This window comes from Echeneis naucrates, chromosome 4 (assembly GCF_900963305.1).
Source record: "Echeneis naucrates chromosome 4, fEcheNa1.1, whole genome shotgun sequence".
Taxonomy (NCBI): Eukaryota; Metazoa; Chordata; class Actinopteri; order Carangiformes; family Echeneidae; genus Echeneis; species Echeneis naucrates.
This window is the reverse complement of record NC_042514.1, coordinates 18193901-18212138: the sequence shown is the minus strand read 5'-3', so window position 1 is coordinate 18212138 and position 18238 is coordinate 18193901. Positions and strand designations below refer to the sequence as shown.

The following is an 18238-nucleotide window of genomic DNA, read 5'->3' as shown; positions in this document are numbered from 1 at the left end:
TAGTACACATGTACTTTTGAGTAGATCACAAAGTTGTTTTGATTATAAAACAACATTTAACACGCCATCTGTATAAAATTTTCCCTCAACGCTCTTACCGCCTGTTCTTGTTCTCTCTCCATCCCTTTGCTGTGTCGATCTCACTGCCTCTGCTTCTCTCTCTGTCACCAAGTGTTTGCTCTCGGAGGCAGTGGCAAGGTGAGCCCTTTTATGGTGGGGCTTGGGCCAAAACTTGCCTTAGCCCAGCCTATCTTTTAGTCCTCAAGTCGTACATCATGCTTTTGCAAACCTGTTTTATTTGGAGATGGCGGAAATGGTAAAAGGCTCAAAGGGTCCAGTAACACCAAACGCATCTGCATGCATCTGTTGTCTCTGATTGGTGAGTGGGCTGTTTTACGAAACATGCAGCACGAGTGCACCAAACGTGGGTCTTACTGTAGAGGCGGGGCAGATTATCTGCAGCGCAGTAGTGTGTTGGAACACTAATGACCAGGTAATGCTTCATTTTAGGACCATGACATAATCTGTCAGATGTCTGTTGTTATTGTCTCAAGATATCTATCTCTTATCTTCTGCCAGATGTTTAACCAATTGAATCTAGAGTGCAGCACTCGACACACCCACAAAACTGAGTGGTCTCTCGAGTCATTGAGCCCTCATAGGCTGTACTATAATGTTTTTAGGCTCTATGCAACAAAGGCTTGTCAGATCTCTGTTCAGTCGAGTAAAAAGCCACACTTGGACAAAACATTCAGTTTAAAGTCAAGTTAGTGCCGCTGTGCATTATGTCAAATGGGCGTAGTTATAATATTGCCGATGAATAAGTGAGTGAACACCTGCATGAAATGTGCTTTTCTGTTTAACTGAGAGTGAGTTTTTTACTCCAAACAGAGTGAGCTACCTACCGCATCCTTATGGCGCATTTCACCGGGCGAGGGCATGAAGAGGAAGGATAGAAAATCATTTATCAGCCGTTAACTATGTTTGTGATGGCACTGGCAAAGCTGGGTGCTTAAACCTAACTTTAATTGCAAATTTCCCCACTGCAGTGATAATACAGCACAATCTTCTATTTAACATAAGCGATGTCTGCTAATTCTTTGGTCGGACTTCCTGACTAAAGAGGCAATTGCCAGAACAATTAAGGACATCAATTGATAACCTGCACCTGACCCAGCGAAATGAAACTGAGTGGCAACTAGATCAGGATCTAATTATCTAAATACTGTGGATAGGTCCTTTTCATGTTATAAACCTTTCATCTTCTGCCGTGGAGCAAAGTTAGCCTCCCTTATGCCAGGAAAGGGGAATATTCACGAAATTCTGCAATGTTGCAATTGTTTTTAATCGCAAAAACCATATTTTGCTGTGGGTATCGTATTTGACACGTACATTTCTAAGACCACCAAGGAAGAGTTTGAAAAAATAAAGATGCAGATGTTGCAGAGGGCCAAGGAGAAAATTCCTTGTTGTGGCCCAAATTGTGTGTCATGCCCGATGAGAATACAGCGAGAATATTCAGTATCTATCATCTGCTTCTACTCCAACACTCTTCTGAAAAGACTCATTTTAAAGTAAAACTGATGTGTCAAATGTTATGCAGCAAGTCTCAACACAGCAACCCTGTTTTGAGATACATCATGTGAATTTAGCCCTGTGAGGCACTAATACGGGAAAAAATATCAGAATATATTTTCCACTCTTTTGCTCTCCATTCATCTGTTTGATGCTGCGGGCGTATGAATATATGTCTGACAATAACAACAACAACAATAAAAAATAATAAAAAAAAAAAAACCTCAAAAATGCAGCTGAATGCTTTTGACCTGAACTGACCTGAGTATTGGCTGTCAAAGATACAGCCAGCACAACATCATGGCTCTGCACTTCACCATATAATCTTACTGACAGGAAATTTAGGGAATATTATATGTTTGCAGTAATTATTACTGTCATTATTATGAGTTTAGTTGTCTACCATAAGTTACTTATTGCGTTTTATTGTGTATGTGTGTCCATATGCCTCAGTGAAGAACCACTATGATCTAAACAATACAGGAAGTCATAACAAACACTTTTTTGACAGATTATGGACACGAGGACATGTGAGGTAATTCAACAGTCAATTATTACCTAACTATTAGTGATGTTACTGTGATAAAGTCAGTTAATTGCAATTAGACTGTTGAATGTAGATATCATATATGATGGAGTGTTTTTTTTTTCCCAAAAAGAAACATTTTGTAAAAAAAAAAAAAAATACAGTGCAGGCCAAAAATTTGGACACACTTTCCTATTCATTTTAATGAGAAGGTGTGTCCAAACTTTTGGCCTGTAATGTATATAAAATGGAAACTGGCATGGTGGTTAGCACTGTTGCCCCATAGTAAGAAGGTCATGGGTTCAGTTCCTGGCCTGGGGCCTTCCTGTGTGGAGTTTCCATGTTCTCCTCGTGCCTGCGTGGGTTTCCTCCCACCATCCAAAGACATCATGTTTGGGTGAACTGGTGACTCTAAATTGTCCGTAGGTCTGAGTGTTGGCCCTGTGATTGAACGGTGACCCTGCCCTCACCCAGAACGTTGGCTGGAATTGGCTCCAGCACCTCTGCTCCCCGGAAACGAAAAAAGTGCTAGAAGATGGATGGATGGAAACTGTCACATCAGAGGGAATTCAGGGTAATTTCTTCAATCAACAAGTATCTCCCGATATTGTACCATTACATAGGTAGTCACGGCTCATGCATTCATCCATCTTCTACCTTGCCAGGTCGTGGGAGCTGCTGGAGCCAATCCCAGCTCACACATTGTAAGGGACAGGTCACCAGTCCATCACAGGGCCAACACACAGAGACAGACAAAGACCAACAACCACTCACACTCATACTCAGACCTACGGACAGTTTAGAGTCACCAGTTAACCCAAACATGCAGTTTAAGCACTATGCAGCCCGTAGTCATTGCTCCTCTAAAATATTTGTTATAGAGGGGACCTCACATGTTTTTTTTGCAGCAGTGCAGACACAATTAATGATCATAGAAATATTAAAGGAGTTATCAGAGGATATCTATAGCCAGCCTGTTTCACCTTCTGGGACCAGATATTTGTCACTTGGACCAGACACAGTTCCATATCCATTTGCTACTTCATAACTGTAGACTGCTCATGAAATTCCTTTCCTCTGCTCTTTTTCTTCTCACATATTTGCGTGTTTTTTTTTTTTTATCTTTTGTCAAAGTGAAAAAAAAATCGGCTTTTAAAATGAGGTTGAGTTAGTTAGTTAGTTCACATAACACACCTTAAACCATTTTAACTCTATCAAGGCCTCCAGGGAAATTAAGCCAGGTTGTGATAGCTCACTTGACAGCATTCAAAGGCTTCAATTCACTTCCTCTCCAAGGTCAGTATGGAGCAGCCTGGACAGCGGAGGTCAAGCACCCGTCATTCCCTCAACAAAAACAGCTCATGTTCCCCGACAATCACGGGCTTGTTTGAGTTTTCCAGGGCCATCGTGACAGAGTGTGGTCGTGTTGAAACTGTATCCTTTTCATTCTTCGTTCTTCTTTCCACTCGCTCACTATGTTTCTGCAGCCCATGCGCTCAGTCAGTGTAACGTCAGAGCTGAAGTCCTCATGTACGCCACAGCTAGCAGATCGTTGTTCATTAGAGGATCTTTCACTTTCCTACAGGAGAAGAATCAATGTGAACCATGATGTAACGCACCCATAAGGTGAGGATATGCGCTTTAGCCCGTGTGGATTTGTTGTTTTCAATTTTTGTGGAGCTGTGACTGACATTTGTTTTCTTCATTTTTTTTTTCTTTTTCTTTTTCTTTTTTTGTTCTCAGTTGCTTTGATTCCCAAATCAGAAACATTATTCTCAAATCTGTTTATGTAGCTCTGCAAAACACGAATTAGCCCGCACAAAAGCCACTAGAACAATCAAAGCCTGCTTTAAATGTGTCAGAGCCCAACTCACCATGTGTCAGTTTACAAGAACCATACAGGTATAGCTACTTCAGTATTACTTTAAAATATATCAGCTATAGCCATCCAGTTGCTGCACTGCTTTGAAGGACGGGATGGAAGGGTACTTTTTGTACGAATCCCCATATGATACAGAGCAATACACACTATGGTACACATGATGTTACTAATCACAACTACTCACAACACTAACATCCTAGAGAAATAAATACTTTGTGTTGCAACATTGCAGATTACTGCATCGTACTCCACGGGATTGTAAATTAAATGCAGAAGATTTAATTTAGAACATGTATTGTGTACAAAGTAGAGCCATAAATTTCCGTGCGATGACATGAAAAATGTCTGGCGCAAATATTTGTTTTTGAAACGTGTTTGATCTTTTCAATGCAATTTCATTTTACAGCAGATGCATGGAACCTTGTGCTCTCTGTGTGCAATTTTTTGGGATGTAATTTAGAGGATGTTTTGAAGCAGATGCACAGATTTCTCTTTTGTCGCATCGTGTCTTCAACTGCTTAACAGGTTCCGGGTAGTGGAAGGAGGGAAGCCCAGACACTCCCCAGCCGCTTCCACCAGCTCCCCGAGGAGGATCCCAAGGTGTTCCCAAGCCAGCCGAGAAATACAACCACTCCAGGGGGTCCTGGGTCACTGGACCACCGCAGTTGCTCCCGTCAATGGTGGGCTTGTGGGAGAACAGACCCATGCCACTCTTTCAGGTTAACCCAGCCGGGCTAACCGGGGCTCCTGGCCCAGGCCTGGGTAATCTGGATCCTATTCTTCTATACCATCAGAGTGAAACCAGAGGGAAAAAAAAAGAAAGAAAGGAAAAACAAAAACCGGCTGTATGGAGTGTCTCAGCAGGGGGCAGCAGCAATGTCAGCTCTGGATTCACCAGGTCCCAGGTCATACAATCACCAAACTCACCTCACCTGTGATGAGCCAGAGCAGCATCGGGGCATGTGTGTGGGACAAACAATTCACTCCCAGGAATGAATGTGGTTTGACTCCTTTGGAGATGCTATTGGTATGTTTGCTTCCTTTTGGTTATGAATATCAAAAATGTTAGTTTATTTTAGTGTGATTTGTTTGTTGACTTACTCAAATAGAAATGTTTATGTTTATCAATTTCTGTATGCATTTGATAATTTCTTTAGTTTATTTGAATATCATCAATTGCATTGAAAAATTTATCATTTAATGTACCCGTTAAAGACAAAGAAATGGTGGTATGCAAAGGTTAATTTGCGTTGATGGGTTGTTTATTTTGCTGTGTTGAAGGTTATCAGCCTATATAGCTTAGATCAACATTGAAACCTCAACAAAAAGGATGAGAAGGATATGAGTTCTCAAAGACGCAGCAAATCAAAGAATTCAAGAATCAAAAATTTCAAAGAAATAACTCGACAGTCAGTACTTTTCTTGTAACTTTGTCTGGCCCTTCATCCACAACCATTTTGCCCTGACAGATTTGATGGCACAATGATTTCTCACAGGAAAAAAAAAAAAAAAGTAGGCTTCCACATGTAATAGTAATGCTCAGACATAATGAAAGAAATTTACTGTAATTACAAGACAGACTGATAGTCCATCTCACCATGAGTCACTTTACCGTGGCATAGTCAGAAGGGAAAGTTCTGCATTTGCTACTTCAGCATTTCTGCTCCAGCACGTGTCTAATGGAATGGAAGGCTCAGAGGGAACAGGCCTGGGAATTGAACCCAGCACCTTCTCACTGGCTGTTGTACTAATAACTGTATGCAACCCTGCTGTCCTTAGAGGAACTATAGATAAATATAAAACTTGCTGGAGGGTGTTCAGCTTTAAAAGTGGCTCCTTCGACCATATAGTGGAGGAATCTCTCGGGCCAAAGCTATATTTATAACGCTATAGGGAGTCACAATGAAACCTAGAAGGCACGACAGTAGATGACTTATGAGTGCATTTTTGTACACAGTGCTTCGCTTTTGCTATTTGCCATTTACATTTTTACATTATTTTTACACCAACAGTTTTTTTTCCCCCCATTATTAACATCATATCATTAGTCATTTCACATAAGATAGTGCCATTTAGCAGCAGACCCTTTCTGCATCTTGGAACTTGAACTTGAACTGCCCTGAGTTTGTAATTTGGCTGTTGACATCTTGGTTTGTGAGGCCAGGCTACCATTTCTGGTAGGGTATGATGAAATGATTACTTGCTTGAGTAACTGACTGACTGATTGACTGAATGATTATTCATCCCATATGCAAAAATGGGAAAGACTGAAAGTCACTTTCATCCTGAGCAGGAGCGATCATGACTCCCCTGACGGATGCACTGACTCAATGACAGATGCCATGTAAAGACCACAAGGTAAAGCAGACACACATTGAACTCTAATGATCTCTTCTCTCCCGCACATAATCCCTCTCACATATTCAAAACACTCTACCCTCCTCCCTCTGTTTACTCCCTTTATTCATTCAAAGCAACATTGAGCGAAATGCCAAATTTTACTTTCAAAACCCAATGAGGACATTACACGCAGAACTCAAAAGGCTGAATGATGCTCCTTCAGCAGAGAGTGCCCTCAGGTCTTGTATGTCATTGGTGGAGAGGTAGTGGTCGTCCTCAGTTACATGCTCTGTCGCAGGAAGTCCTGGCCTTGAAGCAGAAGAATTTAAGTATTGGGACGAGACACACCCGCTCCAAATAACACCGACTGAGGGGGTAATGTTTGTCTGTCCAAGAGTGCTAGGCAGTAACATTAGTAGCAGGATTTTGACAGTTTCTACTGCTTTGCTGCTTTGTTTGTATGTTCTACCACTTGTCACTATCCATAAAAGTTCAAGTAAAAAAATGCTCTGTACACCGGTGTGTCGTAACTTTTTTTGGCTTTTGACCTTTTACATGTTGAGGCCAGTTGACATGTTCCAGATGAGTTGTTTCATTTCTCCTTCAAACTCCTTGGATTTCTTTAGGTTACTGTTTCTCTTTTATTTGGAGAAACACCCCCCGCCAAAAAAAAGTGAATCACACGATTGCCCCCCAGATTTATTAGTATACGGTAGAAGAATATTTTTAGTTTTTGCACAGCTATGGAAAGATTGCAGAGCGTCTACCATCATGAAAATTCAAATTTGATCAAATTCAGTTGTTCATTTCTGTCCCTGATTTGCAGTGGAACCACTGTCTATTTCCAGGACTTATCACGTCATAGACAGGGACTGGAATATCAACTATGTTCAAATATAGGCTGAATATGGACATCCCAATATTCACAGAATATAACAAAAACCCAAATCACTTGATTTGTTGATGAAAATAATTTGCATTCCTATGTTGTCTCCTATTTCTGCTCCTCTCCCACTTTCTCTGGCTACACTTGTGAGCATGACAATAGTTTTAGCTCTTTTCTTGGAAGAAATTACATTCAATTGTTTCAGTGTTGTGCAACGGTAATTTACTCCTCTGCTAATGATGCTGATTCACAGTATAAACAGTACCAGAGCAGCAGCATAAAATGGTGTCACGAGTGAGTTTTGAGTGTGACTAAAAGCCTTTTACTTGCTTTTCAACTTTTCATGTCAAAACAAAACGCATATATACTTTAGATTAAGATTTAATTTAAAAAAAAGTCTGAAAAAAATATATATGAAACTTTTTAGATTGACAACTCTAATTGAATGAACTGGTCACAACTGAAAAAATTATTTAAATGCTTTTTGCAATTTAGCGGAACCAAAACCAAATTAATTGTAATTGTTTGGTGAGCGAAGTAATTTGATGCTGGTGCTGTTTTTAAGTAGAAAACATGAAAAATACAGAGGAACGCTTTGCTGTGGTGATTTTCCCCACTTTTAACGAGAATATTGTTTCCAGTTGTTTTTGACCTGCATGACACACTTCAACTAATGACTGCCACCTCCTGGCACAAGACAGTCTCTGAGATTATACCCAAATACAAGGACATTCATGGTGGAAGTGCTTTGGTGGTGCCCAGTGGATTCACACTGCCATTACAACTCTGAAAAAATTGGAGACGGTGGCTGCCTAAAAAGTAATGACACTGCAGACGGCAAGCTTAACCAAACAACATCATTTAATAAATGATTTTGCAATACAAAACATCTGTGCAAAAATGTCCAGACAAGATACAAAGACAAGGCCTCTCTTGGTCAAAACGTTGTGAATGTAAACCTCTCATGATGGGCATACTTTTACTGAATTGTCTTTTTTTTTTTTTTTTTTTTCTTTGAAATAAAAATGTAGAATAAAGAAAAAAAAAAAGTACAATAATGTTTTTGCCAAATATAAAAATACCTAGACTTGATTAAGATTCACAGTCTTGTGTACAAGTGGTTTTTTTGCACCGTTGTAAGTAGTACACATTACCTACATCCTTTAGATGGCCGAAGTCACGTGTACAAACTCTGACGCCTAGGTAGCTCAATCTAGTTTGGTGTATAAATGCGAGAGAGAAAAAAAAACAGTACAGTAAAGAGATACAGAAGATAGAAATGACAGAACCTTGATGAAATCCTTGATAGAAAAGCTCACAAAAAATGTTTCACATACTCTTGGCATGGATTAAATATGAGGAACAGCTGGAAACAAACGCGTCTCCCTTCATATTGCAATTGGCTGTCACGATGTTTGCTTTGAATACACGATCTCAGGGGAAAGTAGATTAGATGAACTGAAGATTTACATTCAACAAAAACCTCAACTGAGAAGTTGGCCATTCAACAATGCACTGGGTAAGCTATTTATTTTAATGTGCTTTATGCTTGGCACAACCAATGAAATGTGTGCTGACTGAACAAATACAGCTGATTGGTAACAGACTAGTCTGTAAAAAAAAAAAAAAAAAAAGAGTGCAACACATACAGCTGGAAACTTTTGAATGTCCAAAACTGATTGTCTACCTGACAAGAAATGGGGTTGGGGGATTGCTTCTATGACTTCACAGTAATAAAAGCTTCATATTTTTCATTATAACGATATATTAACAAAACTAAACATAGCACTTGTGTGATTCCAATTATTTATCCCTCATTTTACAAAACACACACACTTCTTCATATCACAAAAGCTTTATCAGAGTAATTGCATCCAAATCATCGGCAATTACATGCTATTGAACGCTGGATATGTTAAAATATAAATACTGCCATACTTAATTGACTCAAAAAGAATAGACTAATTTTGTTTGTTTCTTTATTTTTTTTTACCTTGTCTTTACTGGGATCAACTTCAAATTAGTATAGTTGGTGCCAAGTGTAATAAAAACATTTCCATTTATTGATGCAGAACCAGACAAAAGCAATATAAATCTCTCTGCAGGCTGCACTTTTATCTTTCCCCAGCTCAGAGAATTTAAAAGAACAGAGACTGAAAGATGACTCGCGTGAATAAAATCTACAGTTTCCTTCGGAATTTAATTACTGTGGAAAAAGAAAACAACAACAAATGCTGTCGAACAAATTTAAATATTACAGCCGATTTACAATAAAAATGTTCTTTGTGGGGTATGAAATCTCTACTTGGATTACAGACCCCTGCCCTCTCATGGTGAATGAAGTTTTTGCCCTGAGAGCAGCCCAGTTTAGCTGAGGAAGCCTGAGAATGATGCAAACGCCGTGTGAATTGTCTTTTGTTCTCAGCCTTGAAATTCGATTTGCTGGTTCGTGGACGTAAGGTAAGGTATGAAAGGAAGAATAAGAGGCAGTATTGGTCTATACAGTTTTGCAAGGAAGACAGGGAAATGCAAAAAAAAAAAAAACAACAACAAAAAACTCCTTCCTTATTTCCCAGCTTGGACAGTCTGCAATACAGTGTGGGTTGAAAAAGGCAGAGGCCTGTGTCCATGTTTAAAAGTCTCAGATAGTCATGTTGACGTTGGACAAAAACATTCAGGTGTCATTGCTGAAAGGGTTTCATAAGAAAATGAGTATTTTAGTAACAATCTAAAATCCTAAAGTTAAGCTTTAGGGTCCAGCTTCATAGCAGGGTACATCACCTTGGCAGTTCGGTGCTGGGTGCCTGGTTTGTTCGAGCTGCTGTTCCTGATATTGCTCCCTTGATAAAAGCAATTTCCTTACCTGTACAAGTAAATGCATTACAATGTCTGCAAAAAAAAGAAGGGGACACCTCTGCAAGCTGCAGGGCACCTGAAGGGTCAGGATATAAATGTCAGTGTCTGCATGACTCAGCCCTTTGAGTTGTTGAACTTTTCGTCAGATTGTAGAACATCGTAAGGACACAGGATGGACCTTAAAGAATTTTTAGATAATAAAAAGTTCTTTTGAATATATATCTTTGTATTTCATTCATTCAGGACGTATGTACCTTATTTACAAAGATTAGAATAACATTTTCAATCCATGGTAGTAAGTACACTTTCTTTAGACAATAAGGCATTAAAAGGTCAGACGGCTGTGTATATATTTGTGTAGCTGCGACAGTGTTGCTCGCACACACAGATGCGCTGCCTGTTTCCGTTCAGTTTCTGTATGGCCAGAGTAGAATTATTAAACCAGGTCCCTGGGTGAGAGGCACGACATCTCATATTTGGGTCCCTAGAGCAAAAAGAGTGTGATTTTTTTTTTTTTTTTTTTTTTTTTGTTTGTTTGTTTGTTTTTCCCTGTATCTATTTTTACAGGTCTGCGGTGATGACCGAGTCGTTGTACATCAGTACGTCAGGATCAGCAGCGAGCAGTGCTGATGTTTGTGATGCGTGGTCCAGCTGTCCAACCCCCTTCTGGGAGACTTGTCCATACACATGAGCTGGACCTCCGCCGCTCCCCGGCATGATGCAGTGGGAGAGCAGCGGTGCGTTAGCGTCATGGTTGGAACCCGTGGTGGAGGGTACGCCGCTGACATGACCTGTGCTGGTGGAGCCGCTGGCGCTGCTGGGTGAGCGACTTTTAGGAGGCGGCAGGTGGTGCTGGATTACCCTGGTGGGTGGAGCCGGTGGAGGGTAGTGGGCTGGAAAAGCTGCATATCCTGGTGGGATGGGGTAACCGTTGACAGGGATAAAGCGCTGGTGGGTTTGGGGCACGGCCATTGGCGTCCAGGCTGGAATCTGAGCCATCTGGCCCGGTGAGGGAATAGCCTGGGCTGGGTAGAGGTATCCAGCTGCAGCAGCGGCGGCAGCATAGCGGGGGTTGCTCAGGTTGCTGACAGGGCTGGCGCTGAGCGACGTGGTCTGGGTGGTGGCATTGCCGCCGCCCCCAGAAGGTGTGCTGGAACTTGCGTGTGAGGATAGTCCTTCCCAGGCTCGCAGACGGGCATGGATGTCCTTGAATCTTGGTCTGCGCCCTGGTCCCTCCTGCCAGCACTCCGTCATCAAACCATAAAATCTGAGGAATAAATTATTTTGTTCTGTTACCACTCATAGCTAGTGTCATGATTTAAATCCTTAAAAAATTCGTGCTTTTTTTGTTTTGTTTTTTTTGCAGGAAGGCATGTTCTGTGGACAATACACTGGTACAGTCCACGTATTTTTGATCATTATTTTTTGCATAAAAGTGTCTAGACTAAAACAGAAAAGTAAAATAATAAATAAGAAATATGTTTAACCCTGGACACAGCGAGAAAGGTGACGGCGTGTTCGTATGACAGAGTTAACATTTTTACAGATAAGAGACTGAACAGTCATGGCCGTAAACTTCTGAAAGAGACAGTAAAAATTAGCTGGCGTTGTAACCGACGTGTCAGGAAACAACGCACAGCATGGACTCGTTTCCCTCCTCATAATTCACAGAACATTTTATGATGGCTTGTAATATTAACGTGAACACACCTTGGTGGACAGTCCTCCGGGCAGGGAAGCAGCTGCCTCTTTCTCACCATCTCCATCACTTCCTGGTTGGAGAAGCCATAATAGGGCTGCAAGCCGTAACTGAAGATCTCCCACAACACAACTCCATATGACCAGATGTCGGAGTCTGTGGTGAACTTGCCATAGGCAATGGCCTCGGGGGACATCCAGCGGATGGGCAGCAAGGTTTTGGGCTGGAGGCAGTAGTAGTCTGAGGAGTAGATCTCTCTGGAGAGGCCCAGGTCTGAAATCTTGACGTGAAGTTGTTCACCCACTAAAACGTTGCGAGCAGCAAGGTCTTTATGGATGTAGAAGTGACTGGCCAAGTACTCCATCCCAGCAGCCACCTACATAAGGTTGGTGAGAAAAGCAATCAGTGTACTTTATTAGATATGCAGCTAAAGGTTGCCTAGCTGTTCACAAACTGTTCCGTTTCCAGGTCCCACCTGTATGGCCATGTGCAGGAAGTCTCCATGGTCGAGGCTGGACTTCACTGTGCCATCCTCATCGCTGCTGCAGCCGACGTCCGAGTGCGGCGAACGCATGATGAGGAACTCATGGAGATCACCTTGAGGGAGAAACTCAAACAACATGCAGATTGGCTGCTCCTGCGTCACCACGCCGAGCAGGCACACCACGTTTGGGTGTTGCAGCTCCGTCAGCACTGCAGCCTCCTGTGAAAGAAACCAGTTAAGTAAATGAAGACTTTGAAGGTGAAAAGGAATGATTTGCAGGAAAAGAAAGGCTTTTAAGAGGTTTGGTGATGCTTCCTAAATCCAGTGCGGCTATTTTTTTAAGGATCACGTATTATACAAGTCAACCGAGTCCTCTTTAACACCTACATTTATCTGGACAACCTGCTGATATTAGAGAATACTTTTGGAACTCCTTCAAGCACATTCATCTGGTGTGCAGTGATTTTTTTTTTTTTTTTTTTTTGCCATATGCGCCCTTTCATCCACCACCACATTTACCTTCTGTGGGGATATAACAAGTCATGTTTCAAGTCTTGTGGGAGGAGCAATCTGTTCCAGGAGGAAGTGTGTCTGTTGTTGTTTCAGAATCGCGTTTCCTTTTACCAGTCCACAAACAAGTGACAGCTAACATGTCTTCAGACTTAGCGCTGCTGCTGAGAACCTTAACTTGAATCTTTTTTGAGGAATATTTATACTTTTATATATAAATGGATTTGTTTCGAAAACAGAAGTATAATGAAGGTTTAACGATCCATTATGTACCTGCTGAAAGTCACCCCAATGCTGGGCACTGGAGAGATCCTTCAGGGTCTTTATGGCCACAAGTTGTGCTTGATCCATGCCTGGTAGATACAGGTGACCCTTGTAGATCTTCCCTAAAGTGCACTCTCCAAGCTCCTCCATGAAGCGCACGGCTGACAAAGGCAGCTCTTTGGCCTTGCTCTGCAGGGGGAGAGAAACGTGAGAAGGAATGAAATCAGTAAAGGCGATGTGACAGAAAAATTAGATCATTATTTAGTTTATTGGGCCAGCACTCTCTCCTCATGATTATCCTCATATGGAGAAGTGAAACGTTGACATGAAGTTTACATTACTGCTTCTAATTCGATGCAGGCAACGTGCCTGATATAACACCAAGTAGGTGTTTGAGCTGGCTTGCTGGCTAATGCTGTTGCATGTAAAAAATAAAAAATAATATATATATATATATATATATATATCCTGGAGAGTTCATAATTGTCATAATTAGACTCAATCCATTGCGTCAGCTCTTAATGACTCCCTCTAAGCCTTTGGAGGGCGATGTGGGAAAATGGTGAAATCTGGCAGCTTAAAAATACTATGCATCTGACAGGTTGGAAGCATTTAGAGCGGCTAAGCGTTTAATTCTCTTTCCAGTAGAACTGCAGAATCAGCTGCAGAAATAACAAAGAGCTTTAGCTTTCTTTGTGAGGGATGGCATTGACCTCTTAGTCTTTCATGCCCACTCAGAGGGACTCAGACTGGAAGTTTATTTGTACAGTTCAATCCAAGAAGGCTGGGCTGGACTTTAGGGTTTCCACATGACAAGAAATCTTAACGACTGAACTGGAGTTAATAAAACTTGGTGAGTTCATGATAAGAGACAGAACAGTGTTTCAACGGAAACCCTACAAAAGGATAAAAAGACGGTAGGTTTATTCATGTTTTTAGAAATTAGACTGTTCTTAATGTTCAGAAAACACAACTTTTCCTGTTTGAGTGATGTTTACTGAAAACGTAACTGTACAGTTATTCGACTAAGACAAACTCCTCTGAAATGACATTACATTTAGTTTAGAGTTTGGGCAGCGTAACAGAGAGGACAAGGAAGTTTAAAAGTATTGATAGATAGGTTTGTTTGTTTTCATGGGAATTGTTTGTTTGACATTTTTTTTGTGTTCCATTGTGATAATTGTTCTCTGGGACAAACCAGAGATGCGTAAAACATGCACAATGAATTCTTGTTTGTTTAAAGAACTGTACAATTAGGAGCTATATAATCAGACACAAGTATGTTTGTCTATGAGTGTGCAGCTGTCCTGTGTCCATTTCACTGGATTGCTTAGTGAGTCCAGCAAACTCTCATATCTAAGCGCTGTCCAGGTGATCCCAGAAGACTGTGGGAATGTGTGTGTGGTGTGTGTGTAACTGTACTTGGGAGAAGATAAAAGGTGAGGACGTTGGCAGACATTTTTGGATTCCAGGAACTTGGAGGTGAATAATGAAATTCTTTAGTGAGACGCACACACACACACACACACACAGGCCTCTATGAGCTCTGAGGGGGGTGGTGTGTGTGTTTCTGATTGTGTGTATAAGGACTATGAGGCCTGCTGATGTTATGAGAGACACAGATGTTTTTAGTTATCCGTTTGTTTCACCCCTTCTTTTCTCCCCACACCCAAACCTTCAGATCCTCCTCACACCACCGCAGATTTGTGTGTGTGTTCATGTAGATTTACGTGTGTCTGGATGGATTGTCACAGGCAAATGACCCCTTGATGACCCTGTGGCAAAGCCTGCTGGGTAGTAGCTAAACCATAAGCCAACACAAGGGTGCAGATAAGGTACAGAAGTGTGACTCACTTTGGCAATAATATACATAAATTACTTTAGAGCTTGAGGGTTCTTCCTTCTTCAAGAAGATGGAAACTAACTTGTAGGTTTTAATACATTTCTATTAAAGCTAAAAAAGCTTTAATAGATTTTTTTTTTAGCTTTTAGCTAGGTTTTTTTTTTAGCTTTTCTATTAAAGCTAAAAAAGCTTTAATAGAAAGCCATCCATCCATTTTAGAAATCCTAAAATGGGTGGTTATGTGTCCGGGCCTGTGTGAACCATATCACATGACTTGCTCACAAAGACCACTTGAAATCAACTGTATAATTCCTTAACTGCATGGCTGTCACTCTGGAAAACCTTCTTTGATGTACTGTAAAACTTGACTCTGTGCAGATGCAAGTCGTCTAAACACAGCAAGGAAAGATTCCTTTCTTTAGGTCAGTGAAACATTTGTTCCATTCCAGAAAAAAAACAACAAAAACAAACCCAAAACAAACAAAATTAAATAAAACACAAAACAAAAAAAACAAAATAAGCTGGAGATATTAACAGCTTCTGACGCTTCTGTGACGTTTTGCAGTCCCCACTAGAACTGGTGATGGTAATGTCACACACATTACCTTGAGAACCCGCTCTGGTTTTGCATAAGCAGACATGCCGTCTACACAACCACAACCACACCACCCACCGCCACCTCCAAAACAGACATGATATGACTGACTGCGCAACCTTGAAAGAAATCTGATACAGACCCTAATGTGAGCGATGTGGTGGCTCATCTACATTACAAAGAGGTTCTCTGGAGGACGGAGGGAGAGAGAGTGAGGCATAGGAACGAGTTCCAGAGGCACTGAGAGCAAGACCGAGGGAGGAAAGATGAAGTAAGGGAGAGGAGTTTGAGGAGCAGAAGGGAGAAGAGCTGCAGTGGAATACTGCTGGACATGTTGAGCACCCACATGAGAGGGATCTGACACTTTCGTTGAGACAAGTTGCACACACCGACACACACACACACTCACACACGTAACCCTGGCATGCTGCAACATATCTCATGTTGACACATAAAGGTCCGCGCCAGTCTTTTGTCTCCTTCCTGTGTCTGCTTTCACACCTCGAGTCCAAAATGCCATATAAAATTATACTCAATTTCCACTTCATTAGGACTGAAGTGATGAAAATAGACACGGACCTCATGAACGGTAATTCAAGTCAGTTGTGTGGATGAACTGAACGGCGTAAGGACCACAAAGAACCCTTCACATTTACTTTGCTTCCACACACAGTCGTGTGCTGAGACTACGGCGCTCAGTACCTTCGGCTTGTATGCAGTTGTGAGCATGGACATCTCAACGTTTTGTCCTCGGACAGGTTTTGGTTGGCGGGGGGCAGGAGGCCTGGGGGACTTCTGGTTGTTGCGGCACACACAAATAAAGAAAAACAGCAAGGCAATGGCTAATGGGATGGCCACACTGGGAACAAGGATGTACAAGATCTCCATGTTGCTGCCACCAGACTTGTCTTTGTGGTCTATGGGGATGGATGGAGAGAGACAATTAACACAAAATCTCGCATTCATTGCATACAACACTGACAAAACGTACTCTGGTCCTCACCACAGATGGGTATGTCACAGAGCTCCATTCGGACCCCTTCATCTAGCGTAAAGCACCAGGGGGCCTCAAGTTTGTTGCCTGGGTTGCGGCAGTATGAGTGTCCGCCGTTCAGCTCTGGATAGCGCACCGCCAAGTACGAATGGCTGTGAGGATACTGGGAGTTCCATGGCTGGCACTGACGTCCCGACTTTGTCATACTGACCGTCCCACGGTAGTCTGTGCCGCTGTTGTTATAACACTTGTGATCTGCGGAGTACGATGAGGTTGTGTTACCCTTTTTTGGATGGTTGACAGTGAACACGATTGAACCCAGATACCTAAAATCTTAGCAAACCATTTTGTTGGAATATCACTTTCAAACACGCTATTCTTCAGTCTTTGGCTGGAGGTGCAGCGATTATCTTTGTCAAAGTTAATAGTACATAACACATCTTTCTTTTAGAAAGATTGTCTTTCTAACTGGATTGAATCCAGTTTCCTGGATTCATGAAGTACATTCAAAATGTGGAAATACAGAGAAACAAATAAAAAATATATATAAATATAATCACTTAGTAAAGGAGGTCATTATTCAAACCCCAGCCACAACTAGTGCTTGTGCTGGTCCCAGGCCCGTAGAAATGGGGAGCGTTGCGACAGGAAGGGGAATTAAGCGTAAAAACTGTAGCCAAATCAGCCATGCAAGTCACAGAACTGACTTGCTTTGGCGACCCTGAACAGGGAAAAGTCCAAAGTGGAAATAAATAAATAAAGGAGGTTGTTAAATCAACTTGTCTTACTCTTGTTAATGGGCTCAGCCATGGGGATGCCTATCCTCAGGCAGTTTGCGGCCTCGGGACTGTCAGGAGCAGCCAGGTCGTCACAGTTTGGCAGCTTCAGTCTCTTCAGGATTAACGGATTTGAGCGGGCGATAATATACTCCGTTTTACACAGGTCGTTCTCCAGGATCTCACACTCGTCCTTACAAAGGTCCCGAGGTTTGTCCGTGCCTGAGCTGCGGTCACATGTCGGGAAGGCGAAGTGGCAAAGAGAAGGGATGGCAAACTGGGAGCAACGGTCGGACAGATGGTTGGACGTCCCAATCATGGTGAAGGCCGCTGGAAACGAGGGAGGTGGGAGTTGTGATTACAGGAGATAAAGGCCATGAAGAGTCACGAATAATTTGGCATCAAAGTTCATCAATGACTTTATCATCTTGATGAATATTGAGATTTTTCTTTTTTGTGAATGAATCCACAAATGTGAACTTAGAGCAGGAAACGGACAACTGAAGCAGCAGTTTGAATCATACAGAAATGATTCATGGGCATACTGCACGTTTATTGCAAACATATGCCTCTGTGGTTGTCATTGTCAGTCAGGATATCTGTGGCGGGCAAAGAAAAGCAAGCAATTATACAGTAAAGATGGCTATCATCCAAATGCTTCTACAGTAGGTCTTTAAGCTAAAACAAATTCATTCCATTGTAGATGGGAAATGTCTGCAGTTCCAAAGTGGGCTTATTATACAGCTCTGTGGCACCATAAATCTTAATTATCATCTGTCCTTGATGTTTCACCTTCTGGGTTCATGGCCGTGTTGTCCCCGAACTGATCCGGGGGAAAATGCTGAAAGCTACGCGACTGTAATCATAACATGCACATTAATCTGACCTCTGAGTAAATATGCATGCAACTACACAAAACAAAAACACAGCAGCTGGGACAGAGACAAGCAGAAGAGTATGAAACAGTATGTGGGCCATGTGTGCTGCGTTCAAACTGGTGACACAGCG

General features: G+C 41.8%; 1 protein-coding gene across 3 annotated transcripts in view; it reads right to left on the bottom strand.

Annotated features, from left to right (window-relative positions):
- Positions 1 to 10569: 10569 nt before the first annotated feature.
- The window catches only part of ror1 (receptor tyrosine kinase-like orphan receptor 1), a 109070-nt gene continuing 101401 nt past the window's right edge, over positions 10570 to 18238 (bottom strand). For all 3 annotated transcript variants that reach the window (XM_029499651.1, XM_029499650.1, XM_029499652.1), the window contains 7 exons: positions 17243 to 17560; positions 16464 to 16709; positions 16163 to 16377; positions 13032 to 13211; positions 12240 to 12467; positions 11776 to 12140; positions 10570 to 11332 (listed from right to left, as the gene is read on the bottom strand). In XM_029499651.1, the coding sequence (XP_029355511.1) occupies positions 10627 to 11332; positions 11776 to 12140; positions 12240 to 12467; positions 13032 to 13211; positions 16163 to 16377; positions 16464 to 16709; positions 17243 to 17560 (2258 nt within the window). In that variant the 3' untranslated portion in view covers positions 10570 to 10626. The remainder of the gene's footprint in view (positions 11333 to 11775; positions 12141 to 12239; positions 12468 to 13031; positions 13212 to 16162; positions 16378 to 16463; positions 16710 to 17242; positions 17561 to 18238) is intronic.